Source organism: Lissotriton helveticus, chromosome 6, assembly GCF_964261635.1.
Source record: "Lissotriton helveticus chromosome 6, aLisHel1.1, whole genome shotgun sequence".
Classification (NCBI taxonomy): Eukaryota; Metazoa; Chordata; class Amphibia; order Caudata; family Salamandridae; genus Lissotriton; species Lissotriton helveticus.
Window position 1 is genome coordinate 932,438,265 of NC_136067.1, and position 15,819 is coordinate 932,454,083.

At 44.3% G+C, this 15,819-nt stretch overlaps 1 protein-coding gene across 1 annotated transcript in view; it reads left to right on the forward strand.

Moving 5' to 3' along the window:
* Positions 1-15,819, forward strand: part of YIPF4 (Yip1 domain family member 4) — a 216,640-nt gene that overhangs the window by 141,327 nt on the left and 59,494 nt on the right. Inside the window, exon 4 of the mRNA XM_078648575.1 lies at positions 11,105-11,182. Coding sequence (XP_078504701.1) covers positions 11,105-11,182 — 78 coding nt within the window. The remainder of the gene's footprint in view (positions 1-11,104; positions 11,183-15,819) is intronic.

The following is a 15,819-nucleotide window of genomic DNA, read 5'->3' on the forward strand; positions in this document are numbered from 1 at the left end:
ATGCGTTGCTGTGTTTTTAGTCACTTTTGATCTGTTAGAAATTGTACTCAGTTATTTTTGGTTGGAATCTGCAAAGTATGCTGTAGGTGGTGGTGCATATGCAGTAAAACCCCCCCCCCCACACACACACACCTCCTAATTGTGCAGAAATTGTTGCCGCTGTAGAGTAGATCAGGTCAAATATCTCTGAATGTAGATCGCACAGGCTTATTTCTTGGACACCATCGTGGGAGCCTGTCGGCAACAAGCCTCCTATGCCCCCTCCAGCTGAGGCTGTCATAAGCACATGTATTACTGTTGGTAAATCACAAAAAAGTTTGCCTAAACAAGCAGTCCATGAATATCTTAGAAAACTTAATTGATTATTTGACACTATTTTACAGGACTACTTGTATCTTAAGATAGGCAGGCGTGGGACTGTGTCTGTAACAATCTGCAAGCCAAGCAAGATTCAGGCTGAATGACTGGCTCTGGCTTGGCCCTAGTCCCATAGGCACTTGCGAGCCAAAATAGAGCTATTTCTGCACCTCCCTATTGCAATATTAAAAGTTAAAAAGAAAATTGAAGCCACTTGTCAGTTGATGGTTCAAAATCTAAAAAGGTACGTTTTTGCTGTGTGTGAACTGCAGTTCACAAGCGTCCCGTTGAAAACCCGTGGGGACTGAGTCGGTCCTGTTGATTTAATAATCAGTGCAAATGCTGTCATTGAGGTGGTGGCCCTCTGCACTTTTCATGCAGTGAAATGAAAGGCGTGCCATTAATTTAAAAATAGCCTCCTCCCTTCTCTTACATTGAGAAAGAAAGTAGTTTTGACAATTTTATACGTCTTTTGAATCGAATAATAATTTAACACAAAACATTATCCGTTGGGATTAAAGGGGCAGAGAAGGGGATATTCAGCCAGTGGTTGAATTAATTCTATATATAGCCAGGAACATTTGGTTCAGATCTCCGCTTCTTCATTTGATCACGCTGCCCGATAATGTGCAAATCATTTTACTTGACTGTCAAATATGGTACCACCTTGAAGAAATTTAGTTCAGGATGAATGCTACCAAAAATACCCACATATGGTTTAATAGACACTAATGTTGCTCCACATGACCAATGATATTGCCCAGCTATACGTTGTAAATGACCATCTCTTGGTTCGCTCATTGCTGTTCTGTCGGTTTGTTGAAGGTGGTAAAACGTTTGTTTAAAAAAGTATTTTAACAAATGTCAGTGCAGAGATATATAATCCACTGTACAGAAGAGAAACATAAGCATTCATGAACTAACCTATTTGTAACTTAAAATAACCTCTATTGTGTTTTTCCATGCTGTTGGCTGCACAATTTACATTGTGAATCTTTGAATGACTCGGCTTGTGCTCTTCGAGCCAACCAAGTAAGACCCCTTCCTGTCTCTGCTCTTGCTCAGCTCTTTCTGTGATTTTTCGCAGTCTTGCAATAGAATAAAGGACTCATTAACGAGTCTAATGTTCACTCAAATGGGTAAACCAAAGAGCCTGTGTATTCTAAACACTGAAGACTTTAGGTGGATCTGCTCTCCTTTATGGGAAGTAGTGCTTTCGTTCTTGGGGTCATTGCTTCTACTCTGCTGCTTCTGCATCACATGGAGTTCATGTTCCTGGACTATGTGGTCAAGCATGGGGCACAATGTACAGATGAATAAGAGAGCATGGATGGAAACATAAAGGCACTGTAAGTAATAGGCAAGACCTAATGGCTTTTCCGGTGCTTCACATTATGTAACAAAACATACATCTAAGTTACATAAATACAACTCATATTGCATTACAAATGCTATAGGTGTCACATTTGCAAAAGTTATAACTATTGGCATTGTCATACACAATGCCAATAACTCAAACTTTAATGCTGCAAGACCTATTGCATTGTAAATGCTTGTTTAGTCCTGTTTCATGACAGATTCATTAAGCTTTTTTTTCTTTCTTGAAACCCTTTTCTGTCACTGCCCCATCACAGGATGACTATTTGATGCATGCCTGTTATATTGTCAACCTGACCAACCACTTGTTCGTTTGTTAGAGGATGCAGGATATGAGCCGCATCAAGCCACAGATTCTCTCCGCCCAAGAATTGTGACCATGTACCATGCTCGGATTCAGCCTTGCCAGAATGGCCTACAGTCTTGCTAGCCTGGTAGGTCCAAGGTTGATTACAAAAAACACTATTTAAGGGATGAACTTCCAGGCTATATAATTGAGAGCCCTACTCTGAAAACACTCTTGCAGGAAATAAGGCAAAACTATTTGGTGAGCTTCTTTAACAAAGCTTTGAAACATAGATCATTAATGTCCACCCAAGGAACAAATGAAATTCCTTTTTGATATCTCAGAGATGGATGGCTAGTCTTTGACAGCACCACTCTTTATTTCTCATAGCAGCAACACACAAGTGAATGGAGCCCACACAGGCTTACATGTGAAAGAGATTGCAAATCTTTATGTATTGTGTGTCCAATATGGTCTTGCCCACCTGAGTCATTTCCGAAAAGAAATATAGGATGTGCACTAAGGATGATACAGTGAGATGCAGTTCACATTCCAGAAACCAGACATACTAGTAGGACTATGCCAGCCTAATAGGTCTGCTTCTACCTATGGGTACAAAATCACAACATTCTTAGACAGGCCAGAAGTTCCCAAGCAAGACTTGAAATGCTCCCAGATGTCACGGATAGCACCTCATCTGCAGAAGAGGATCAGGTCAACTCACAAAATCTGTGATTGTATGTACTGGCTGGGAAAGAGGGATTTATGTACTGGCTGGGAAAGAGGGATTGGAAATTCTACAGAATGTTTCTGTAGATGTGGGAGCCAAGATCAGAATAATTTTACACAGAATACACCTTTGCATGTTTGCATGACCCAACTCCCTGAGGATTAATACATTAGTCAACACTGACCTCATCCTTGGAGAAAAGTTTCCCAACCTACTAGCTCTGAATCTGAATAAATGTGGAACCTGACCTTTCAGCTTAGATATAAAGACATCGCAAAGTATCGGTCAAAGCTCTGAAAACATGCATGGGCAAGCATTCAATACATGCATTCCACTCGGTGTTAGGAGTGCTAGTGACCAACACATCAGTAGATCTTCAATATATAGCTTAGTAGGTAGAAGTTGCAGAAATTGTTTGAGTTCTGCCAGGATCCAACATCAGGTACGTCAGCTTGATTGCCATATCTAACCACTGCCAAGATATTGTCTGGCCGTAGAGCTACTGCTAAGCTTGATCAGAAGGTGAGTCACCTAGTCTACAAAGCGGTCCAGTCTCCAGTAAAGTCGCTCCATTGTCTCTGGGACTGTCCGGCGCAGTTGTCCACAAATTCCTAAAGGACCCCATAAAACAGTTTAAAAACCAAGACCATGCACCCCCCCCCCCCCACACACACACACACAAAAAGGAAATTATTTCATCCTAACAAGACAAGCATATCATCAAGATTTAAGACCAGACACCTTTGGCATGCGTTAGAGGATACTTTTGTAATGCATTTGTTAAAAAAGTGTTTATGAAAGTGTCAAGTTTGTAGGTTAATGTAAATATTTGGTGGCTGATACCTACCCCCACTGTGACTACAAGAAATCTCCTCTGAGTTTTCCCCTGTATGAATGAATCGAAAACTGCCAACACTCAAACATTTCAAGAATCCTAGCAGCTACTTGGATGAGTGTGTAGGTATCGGCACAATCACAAGCTATAAGCTGCATGGGAAACAGGCAGAAGATGTTTGGTACCTCTCCATCCTGTGTATGGAAAGATAAGGCTCCTAAGAATCTGCCACCAGAGTTCCGCCTCCAACTGCATAGCAAATTATTTGCGAACACATAAACGGGTAACATAAAACACCGAATCTGGGGTGCACCTGCCTTATTCAAACGTAAAGTTCAATTGGGCATAAAATAATGGCACAGCAGTGCAGTGCTTGGGCGAATGATAACATGGGACTTAGTTTGAGTGTGCAGCACAGAAAGAGACAAGTTTGATGTGGGCGTAGCTTAGAGGCCTGAGTGGAGCAGTTACTGGGCCTTTTTTAGTGACTTATGTTATGGTTGATAGACTTGTCAGTTTTGATGGGGTTTGTTGTGTTTTTTGATTTTGAAAAGGTTTTCTCTGCTGCTGAGAATCATAAAGAATAGATTAACATAAAAGTTATATACCTTGAATTAACATACCTTGATTTAATGTATGCATTCGCTAAACACAGGAGATAGCATAGTGTGTACCTTGGCAGTACATCTCCGTGTGTGCTTTGACAGTAGACTGCTTTAGACATTTTTGTTGTTGCTACAGTTCCCTTTGGGGAAAAAAATTTGTTTGCATAGCATTCCAACGTTGCACTACATTTAAAGCATGATTGGAAGGATATGAGAGGATGAATTGCCTCAACCTCCCATCCCATATAACCACTTGCTGTTAAAATTTTCAAATTGTTGTTAAAGGATCTTTTAAAGATTTGCTGCCTAAAGAATGCTCCAAAAAGTCTAAATCATAAACCTCTTGTTTGCATCTTAGTTTCATTTTTCATTTACCGTGGTTAGAGAATCTCTGGATAGTGGACAATTTACGAATGCCTACCCATTTGGCTTACTTTATCAACAATATTCTTTGCAACCTATCAAAGTGAATTCACATCTTTGTGACTATTGGGGAGTTAAAGGGAAAGACACAATATGCCATAGGCGAATCTTGGATGAAGGCAAACACATTTGTGAAGACATAAAATATTAAGCACATTATCCCAGGCATCCAATAGGATTATCAACTGCAGCATGAAATCTGAAGTTACCTACCACCCTTCTTCTCAACCGCAGTAATGGATCAACCATTTATGAACCATGATGAATTAACCTCTGCAAGAGAAAAATAATAACAGGCACAATTGTTCTCACATTTTCAGAGTTTTATGCATACTTTCTGGTTTATGCCTAGATAGGTTTACAGATCTTCTGGTTCAAAAATAATTTTGTGACTTGACTTTGTTTAGAGATCTTCACAGTAGAGGGGTCACTGAACAGGCATTTGTATCCCAAGTCTATGATTTATCTCTAAAATATTTGTTATCAACACAGTCTCGTGAGCCTAAACTGATGAATAGATATTTTGCTTCACTCACAAAACAGATGTTCCCTCTTTATCTACTGCATACATTTCAATGATTAGATGATAATGCAAGACCATGAACATAATTATTAGCCTCAGTTTTTTACAGCACCATTCTGTAATGTGGTCACTTTCATGTAAGATGCTGCAGATTAAGATTGAACTTCTCTATTTAGGATCTGCAATCTTTTCCCTCCAGCTTCTCGAGTTGAATATTCTTAGATTACAGAACCAATTACTATTCTTGATGTTTATGAGAGTGGATAGGAAAGTATGCAGGACTCCTACTATGTCTGTGAATGCTACAAAACCAACGGCACTATGGGGAATATACATTTGTTTACTCCAGTAGTCCATCCAAAGGTTTGCAGATGATCTGGCTCTTAACACACGAGGATTTACATGAAATACTGAACGAGGGTCTATTGATGTTCAACCAATCCATCAACAGCATTAAATTCCTATGATCTTATCTGACATCACTATTGCTGTTGCCTCGTTCTTAAATGTTCACTTTGGTTTGACTCACTAGCTTGAAACTGCATGCCTGACTCAGGATTTTACATCTTTGGTTTTTCAGGAAATGTTCTCTTTGGGTGAGGTGACTGATGAGAAGACACACCACATAAAATCATAAATGGGTACACGAAAAGCTTTGGCTTTCAAAAAAGAAAGAAGGAGTTTAGCAGGTATCTCTACAAGTCTGACTTAAATTAACATTAACAGCGCTGACGGTAGTGAGGTGTTGAAACCCGTTGGTGCCATCATCACTCATAATATAAGCATCCAATACAACATAATGCAAGAAAAAGAAGAGATGGCCAGCCGCTGTTTTTAGCCCCATGAAAACCCACAGGCTAGAGGCAAATTATGCCTTACTCCTCCAGTTCACCACTATAGTAGGAGGAAATCTAGTGAATCATATACAATAGTGGCATGAAATCACAAAAGACAGCGGGGTGCTGAATTGAATTGTGAAAAAAATGGCTATGGATTTGGGTTAAAATTGTCCCCTCTTAGAATTCATGTGAAAAAATGTCCACCCGAAATGGTCAGGAATGGGTTAACAGGAGATGTTGACATTTTTATGGAAAAGAAGTTGTTGGGGTGTGGGGGGGGGGCGGTGTATTCCAGTTCCTTAACTTAATGCCAAACAAGAGCTCACACCCTGTCTTTGCTTCAAGACTGAAAACAATTAGATAACAAAAGGAAATACTAAGGCTTATCCCTTCAACAGGTTAAGCCCCAACTTCATCAGGGAAACGGTATATGTGAAAATAAATTAGAAGAATCCTTTTTCTCAATCCCAAGTGCATAGAATCAATGTAATTTCCTCTGGTTTCTGGTAGGAAAGAATTACTTTCAGCACAAAGTTCTTCCTTCTGACATGAAATAAGCCACACAGCCCTTCTCTAAAGGAATGGCAGTCGTGGTGGTACATCTGAGAAAGAAACCTTCTTCACCTATGTAACCAGACAATACGCTCATCAAGGCTTCCACACCACAAGAGGCTTTGAACTTAAAAATGACAGTGTCCCGTCTGCATCTTCTGGAACTTGCTATCAACCATTTCAACTCAACGAAAGTCCAAGTTCCGACCATTCATGATCTTGGAGCGGTCTTGAACACCCAAAAAACAAAAGTGAATATTTCAGTGGAAAGATTGTCTTTATCTAGCAGAGGTAATAAAGTCTACAAAGCACTGCTCATTAAATAGTGTGTCTGATCTGATCTCATATTCAAAGACAAAAATGCTTCTGATTTATGTGACCTCATGAGACATGCTCACCCAAATGGTAAGGAGCACCAGACACTGATGTATCAGTCATTGTTATAGTAGATAGACCTTTTTTTCAAGTACGTATACCCCTTCCATCTAAATGGCATGCTTCATCATCAGATTGCCCCTCATCCGGACTATCACTGGTAATCTGGATGGGTTGCGATATTCAGGGCTCTTGGTGGAGATCTTTTAGATTTTTATGTCTAGGCAGGAAACTTACCTGTTCAAGACTTCATAAGTTGGGCAAATTGTTCTTGTTGCCTATAGTAAGATTAAAAACCAACCCACACACACACTTTCAGTGTTGAATAGAATTCGTTATATATTACCTACTGGTGGTCATAGATGTTTCAATTTAAAAAGCGTTTTTTCTTTTCCCAATATGTTTGGTGCCGTTTGACAAATCTTCCTGAAATTTTCCAAACTAATGGAGCGCTCCAGTCAGCTCCTGTCTTGAACGTTTAGGGGTGATTCATCAAGCGGGGGCCGAGAAAAAGAAAAAGGAGGGTACCAATACGCGTTTTCTCCATGTTAATTTCCATAGGAAAGTTTGTCGCAGCTACAGCCCGAACTGCTGAACTCAATTACACTAAATTTAGCAGAGAGGTAGCTCTTGGTATTTGGGATTTGCGTAAGGTCCGCATATCCGGATAGGAATAAAAAAAGAAGTGCGGTCTCCCGCACTTCGTTTTCTTGAAGCCCCCGGGTGGGCCGGGGGCATTACAAAATTGGGATGCCAGTGACGACTGGGCCCCCGCAACCTCGGTGCCGACAACCTCCTCGGGGCATTCCTTAATTATGGTTGGGGAGCCTCACAGCCCCCCCCCCCAGCCAAAGGGACCGCCACCTCCCTGGGGCTTTTTTTTTAAAATTAATAATATGTGGCGTGGGTCCTGCCCCCCTCACACTGCCCCGGGGACGACCACCTCCTCGAGGTATTAAGTAATTAACATACGGAGCTCCGTAGATGGCCCCGGGGACCACCACCTCCCCAGGGCTTTAATCCTGTTGGGAGGGGGGCCAAATGGCCCCCCTCCTGGAGCCCTAGATGGCCCTGGGGACCGCCAAACCCCAGGGCCTGCTCCAGCAATGTCCCTGGGTGGTCACCCCAGGGACTTGCATTTTGTTATGGCAGGGCGGCAAGACAGCTCCCGCCCTGCCATAGCAAACATATGCTTCGCTTCATGAAAGTGAGAGCAGTAAAACTGCTCTTGCTTCCATAAAACAAAGCAGAATTGCTTTTGGGCAAAGGAAGCTGCATGTTTGCAGCTCCCACTATCAAAATGCAATTCCGGCTCCCACAGGAGGCGGGGAGCCAGCGAGGAACGCAGGAGCTTTGTGTCCCCAACGTGAGAGTATGCCCCGGGGGATGGGGTTCCCAGGGACAAAAATGGCCCGGGAGGGGGCCCATTTGACCCCCCTCCCTTTTTTAATTAAAAAAAAAACATTAAGCCGCCCCGGGGGATGGGGTCCCTGGGGCCAAAATTTGTCTCAGGAAGGGGCGGCTCCCTCTAAAAATAAAAAAGGGGCTGGCCCGAGGGATGGGGTCCCAGGGGCTAAAAGTGGCCCAGGCGGCCCCCCTTCCAGAAATAATGTTTTTGTCGGGCCCCGGAAGATGGGGTCCCCTGGGCCAAATTCGGCCTGGGTATTGGGGCCACTCTCAGCAATCCAGCTGTGTGGGGCTTATTGGGGGTAACAAGAGGGCTAGTTGGCCCCCAGGAGGCAAGGGGACTTCATCCCCCAACCAAGAGCGCGCCAGAAGGTGCGTTTGCAGGGTGGTGAAGAAATGGGGGTGGCCTGTGTCCACCTCTCAGCAATCCCACTGTGTGGGGCTTACTGGAGGTAACAGGTAGACTAGTTGGCCCCTAAAGAGCCCCAGCAGAGAAGGGAACTTCAATCTTCATCCAAGAGCGCGTCAGGAAGCGTGTTTGCAGAGTGGTGGGAAAAGGGGGCGTGGCCTGCTATGAGAACTTCACAATCCTGCTGTGTAGGACTTACTGGAGGTAATAGGAGGGGTAGTTGGCCCCCAAGTATGGCCCTAGGATGTTTTTGGGGGCCAACTACCCCTCCTGTTACCTTCAGTTAGTCCAACACAGTGGGATTGCTAAGAGGTCTTCGGGGGTCACTCCTCCTTTTCCCACCACTCTGCAAACGCACTCCCTGGCGCGCTTTTGGAAGGGGATTGAAGTCCACTTTACTGTTCAGGGACTTTTGGTGCCAAGAAGCCCTCCTGGTATGTCATTTGAGATGTCATCAGTGATGTCACTGATCATGTCATGAGTAATGTAATATGTGACAGCGGGGGTGCGAGTTATAGTAAGCTCAGCTAAGTAGAACGGCTGAATTTCTCTGGTTTTGTACGAGTGAAATGTCAGCCTAACTATAACGTCCCTGAAGCCTTTTGTTTTTTCAGTGAAAAAATATATATATATTGGTCCAGTGGAAGGCTAGCAGTAGCCGATTTAATGCATGTTATTTTGCACATGGTGTGTGAATAAAGAAACTTTTGAATAATCTTACCTGCTTGCTGTGCCGTGACTTCTGATGGGAGCGTCGCAGCAAGGAGAATCCAAGAAATATATATATATATATATGTGTGTGTGTGATTACAAAAAGCGAAAATAACATAAGTTACTTTACAAAACCTATCAAACTAAAATTAGTAAAGATATATTTTTTTTAAACTCAAAGAATATTCAGCTCAAGAACCCAAACAAAAAGCATTATTGATGGCTTCTCATTCTCAAGGCTTTGTGATGTGGGGGATCACTTCCAGCTGAGGCTTGTGCGCAGACCTGGCTGGCGGCCAGGCCCAACAGCTAACCATGGTCATGCCCAGCAAGAGTTGCACACCATCAGAGCACTTTGGCAGTGTCCAGTAGGAGTTTGGCCACATGTAGTAGGGTGGGTGCAGGCCCTTCGTCCAACCTGGACTACCCAGCTGAAGGCTTGGTGCAGCGTAGGTTGGCCAAAATGGTTTGTTAGATGCACTCCAGCCCTCGCTAAGCTTGTTTCCTCCTATGTTCCTACGCGGTCTCTTAGATCGGAACTTCTCCATCTGGCGGTCAATACACGGTTTAGACTGAGTAGGATGGGAGGTCGCTCCTTTCGAGTATTAGCGGCAGGATTATGGAATTCTCTCCCTGTCCATATTCGAGCCTTGAATAGCCTTACTTCCTTTAGGCGCCCCATAAAAACTTTTTTGTTCCCAATCGCTGACTGATTCCTCCCTCTTCTTCCCAGCATCGATTTGTTGTGTTGTGGTACCTGATCAGGCGCCGGGATGCCCCTTGGCTGGGGCAGCTGCGCGCCTTATAAAAACTACTAACATAACATAACACTGCCAGGCCCTGAAGCTGCATGAGCATAATGCCATGGCTGCAGGCCAAAGCGAATTTCAGTATATGGAAACCATTGAAATTCACACGTCCTGGTAGAAAACCATACCTCGTCTCCCATCAGGCACTGCTGACTGTTGATTACATCTTCTATGATTGTGGTGTTGAAATTACGCCGGGTGCGCTATTTTTTTTTTTTATGGGGGAAATAGCTGCCTATGGCCATAAGCAACATGGGCAGGCTATTTAAAGAGGATTGAGCACAGAGCCTTGCAGCTATCCACACTGCACTGGACCGATGGCAAAGCATTAGTCCTATTGGATGATGTCTTCAGTCATGTTATTAGAGATGTAGTTATTATTGTAATTAAATGTGCCATGATTATTGTCACATGTGCGGTCCTAAGTAGTGCATATCGAGGTGTGAGTTATGGTTAGTTTGCCTAATCATAACTGGGGTGCTTTTTGTAACCATTTCATTGCAACTCAAATTGACACAAGGTTTCTGCAAATTTCTTTAAGACCAAACGTGTATCCCTTTTAATATTTTAGAGTAATGATGGGCATTGGTTTTGAACAATATTGTTCTGTCTTTGTGCACTAATGAATGTAATTATTTGTCTTTTATAATAAACTGATATATTTGGAACTGTTGCTTCTCCTATAAAATAAGTAAATTTTAAAACACTACATAAATACTACATGAGAACATAATTGATCAATTTTCTGTTAAAATAAGAGCCAAATTGCAACACATGACTTTGTTGTCTAACTTCAAAATCACAGATTTTCAATATATTTTTAAAACTTGTACTGTTGATAACTGACAATTTGTTTTACTTTTTAGGTGGTTTCTTGGATTATTACAATTTGGATATTTGGATCATTGACCATTTTTCTTTTGGCCAGAGTTCTCGGTGGTGATGTAAGTAGCTGCATATTTTAGCTCTGTGCATGGTTTGTAATCCTCAACTTCATTTAGGTCGGTCAGGGCTAGCAGTCTTTTAAGAAGACTTCAGTTGACCTTTACAAAGTTGCATAAAGCAGTAAATACAGATTTAGGATCAAAGACCAAAAGAACTCAGAGGGTGGGAGGCAACAGGTCGTATTTCTCCACCCTAGTCTTACTTACACGCAGCCATGAAACAGCGGTTTAAGGCAGAACTTCTCTCTTGTTATCTTGTGACTACAAAGATCAGGAAAATGCCATATTTTAGTAGGTTGCATCACATTGCAGATTAATGTGAGAATGCTGGAATTCAGCAGAGTAACAGACCATACTACATGCAAATTGGCATGATGTGCAGCCAACTTTTACATTATCTCATTTATATTTTTGATGTACAGCTTGCTGCTCTTTTTCAATTTACGTTTACTCTTTCACCTTGGTTGCATAAAATATGCCCAGCGGGGGCTCTGTCCCTGAGAAGAAGTGCACAGGGAACAAGTGACCTCCGTAGGCGCAGGCTATCTCAGGGGACACGGGATAGGAGAGGCAATGGCCATTGAATGGGTGTATGAAGAAATTCCGGTCAAAAAAATGATGACGTTGGAGGAAGTGCTGGGTCAACGAGTTCCCTCAGAGCCACAACGGGTGGTGCTGCGGCATGTTGGAAAAAATAATCCACTGGGATATAAAGGAGGTTTGAGGGAGTGAATGTACCTACCTTGTTGGTGAAAATGGCATTGCTTGTCACCCTTTCGCGGCACGCTGTTGGTTTTGCGTTGTCGGCAAATGTTGCGTTATTTCAAAAACCCCTACACCTAGCATGACCCTGTAAAACAACTGTTGACTGCTTGGGCACCCACTGTGCATAGAGACTGGTGCAGCCCACAAACTCTGTGTTCTGCCACTACTTTCCTGTGTGCCAGACTGCAGGGTTTGGCCTCATCACAGCTAAGCACAGTTCTAAAGTGCCAGTATAATAGCGGACACTTGTGTACGTCACAAGAAGAGAAGTAACATTCCGTTGTGTAATGTTCTTGATGTGAAGCACTGTACCGAGCTGTAGATATAATAAGCAGTGTGCTGGGTGCGAGAGGTGGGCAATGGTGTGTGTTGGAAATAGCACTTTTTGCAGGGTTATCCCCAAACTTTTTGCTTCTTCCTCCTATCTTTTCCTGACCTGTTTGTGTTGGTTTTAGGACTCTGGGCACATGCTCTCTGTGTAAATTGTGGTATTAATAAGTGTTTCCATGATTGGCTGTTTGGTTTTCTTGTCAGCCCCTAGTAAGGTGCACTGAGTGTGCCAGGGCCTGGGAATCCAATGCTACGCGTGGGCCTGCAGCACGGATTGTGCCACCCACGTGAGTAGCCCGGAAAAGGTACCTGAGACCTGCCATTGCAGAGTCTTCGCGCAGTTTGTAGCTGTCATATCGACTTGGCCTGTGCATACACTGGCCAGTCTCTAACCTTCCCATTTCTTACATGTCAGGCACCCCTAAGGTAGGCCCAAAGTACCCCTGAGAGCAGGGTGCAGTGTATGTGAAAGGTAGGACATGCCCTGGTGTGTGTGGCATGTCCTGATAGTGAATTACAGCCCATTTCGTTTTTCACTATAGCAAGGCTACCTGTTCCCCATAGGACAGAATGGGAAGTTTGTTTATAACACCATATAAACATAACTGGCCCTGGAAACTAGGTGGGAAAATAACATTTAGTATGCCTAAACTCAGAATCTAAGAATGGATCTTTTAGTAAAGGTGATTTTTACATTCTGTGATTGAAAATACCACTTTTAGGAAGTAGGTGTTTTCTTGCTCAGTCATCCCGTGTGCCTCTGCTGGAATGTGGATTGCCTGTCTGGGTTTTGGACAACAGATGCCTAGGAAGCAAGGGTGGCTCCCGATAGTCTAGGTAGGTCAGGAAAGGGCTGAATAGACATGGGCTGCAATGGGGAAGAGGGAGGAGATTTCTTTGCACCTCAAAGGGCCTGGTCTGCCTCTGACAATGCCGTCTCCACCCCCTGCCAGGAAATCACACCAGAGAAGGCAGAACTGGTTCTGGCTGGTACAGACACCATCTGCCTAGAGGATCAAAGGATATTTGGATACAAATACTGGGGCCCTGGCCCCTGAACTTTAGAACTCTTTTGGATGAAGAAGACTGCCAAGACGAAGGGCTGGAGAAGCTGTGAAGAGGAACTACCACTTTGCTGTGTGCTTTGCTGTGTTGGCTTGCAGTGGCTGCTTCTGTCTTGGGCAGTGAAAGGACTGGACTGAACTTTCTGCAATCTACTTTTGTAAGTTTCACCAAGGGCTTGAGGTAGAGCTTGCCCCCTGTTCAAGAAGTCTCAGGAACAGCAAAGACTTCAAGCTCTTCTGCCAACAGCACTGGGGACTGTGTGTTTTGTGCTGCAACGGAAGAAAAGAAATCCAAAGACGTCTACAACGCCGCTGCTGACTCCTGGCAACGCAGAGGGCACCGTCGCAATGCTGCACCGCGACCCTGGTCTCACCAACGATGCCTGCGGACGCCACCTCCGAGCCGCTGCTCGCACCGCGACCTGTGGGCACCGCACCGCTTCACGACGACGCCTTGGCACTGCAGAAAGCGCCACCGCAATGCCACACCGCGACCCTGGTCCACGAAGCACTGCCCTCATCCCGCCATGACCTACTGACGCCGGCGCCATCGACTCCAGTTCGTCAGCCGACGACAGCGCTTCATCAACGACGACGACACTGCTTGCACCGTGACCTGCCAGCACCGTGACGAGCACCGCCTTCATCTCGCACCACGATTCTGGTCTCACCGATGACGCCATCTGATGCCGCCACTGAGCCCCTGCTCTCACGTGACCAGAGGGCACTGCACGCCGCACCCCTGCACTTCGCACCGCAGCACTCGACGCCTGCGCTCCTGACTCCAACAGAGAGGAGATTGACCTTCAATGCGTGTGACTTCGAGGGCCTTGACGACTCCTGCACTGACCTCCGGAACAGACGCTTGCGGACGCTGTGGTTTCGGAAGCTCAACAAGAGGTCGCCGACGCCCTTCATTTCTAAAAGGTACAGCTTGCGGGTCTTCCCGACACTGTAGCTGGTTAACGTCGCCAGCCAGAACTGTTTGGATTTGTTTGCTCACGATGCCGTGATAGCCCCGGACAGATTTATCAACATCAAAGAATTGTTTTAAAGCGTGTTTTTAAGTACTGTATTGTGGATTTTTATCGGTTTTGGTCTTGCCTTAAGTATATAAAAATATTGAATATTTTTCTAAACTGGTGTGTGTCCTTTTTTAGTGCTTACACTGTATTACTGTTGGTTATGTCCAAATGCTTTACACACAGCCTCTAAGATAAGCCTGACTGCTCGTGCCAAGCTACCAAGGGGGTGAGCAGAGGTTATTTTAGGAGTGTAACTCCCTTATCCTGACTAGAGTGGTGGTTTCTGCCTGGCTTTGGCACATGCCCTAGCCTGCCAAAAATCCCATTTCTAACAGTGTGGGTACAAAATGAAACTGGGTCAGCGAGGAGAGATGTACATAGAATTCATTATTCAACCACCGCCTGGGATGGAGGAAACCGCTCCCCAACACGTATCCAGGGAGAGGAGAGGATGTGGCGCAGTGGGCAGGGCTGCAACTTGAAAGCTGGGGATCCTGCTTCGAGTCTCGGAAGTGCAACATCCTGTTATTCCGGACAAATCACTTAATCTATCTGGGTGATAACATGCACTATATAAATCTGATAATTTCATTTAAAGTATCACGCAAGACAAAAAAGCAGAAAGAGGCAAACGTTTATGAAAAAATAGTACCACCAAAGCGGATGTTAACATTATTATGGCTATGGGAAACTGATAAGAGATGCAGACGAGGAACAAGCATTGGTAAAATGCAGGAAAATATGCTACAGCCAATGTAAGTGGCAAGCACAACACCCAGAATAAAGTCCGGAAAGTAAGAGGGTGCGATGTAAGCCCCTTTTAAGATTTATATTAAAACCCATAGATTTCACAAGCCCAGCGCAAGCGCGGTACTGGTGAAACCTAAAAAGGGCTTGTAGCCCGCTCATTGCTTATCATTTGTTTTCTCCAGTGTCCCTCTTCTTTGCCACCTCCTTAATTGGCCATAAATCACTACCAATCTTTTTAGTGCAGCACGGACCAAGCACAGATTGATTGAAGTTAATCAGTTCCAGTTCCATGCTCCCAAAGTCATTGAGGGTCTCTCTATCTCTCTTCCTCTCTCTCTTCCTCTCTCTCGTTCTCTCTCTCGTTCTCTCTCTCTCCCTCTCTCTCTCGCTCTCTCTCGCTCTCTCTCGCTCTCTCTCGCTCTCTCTCGCTCTCTCTCGCTCTCTCTCGCGCTCTCTCTCGCTCTCTCTCGCTCTCTCTCGCTCTCTCTCGCTCTCTCTCTCTCTCTCGCTCTCTCTCTCTCTCTCTCTCTCGCTCTCTTTTCCTCTCCCGAAAACCCTTATGAGTGGGTTGCAGTTGTGTACATTTTGGAAGCTGGCCACAAGGCATCCTTCCGTATATCAAAGGTCATTTAGGGCTGAGCGAAGAGAACAGCCTCTGAAATTGGAGTGAATAATTGCATCTTTTTTAATCTTGGCCCCGTTT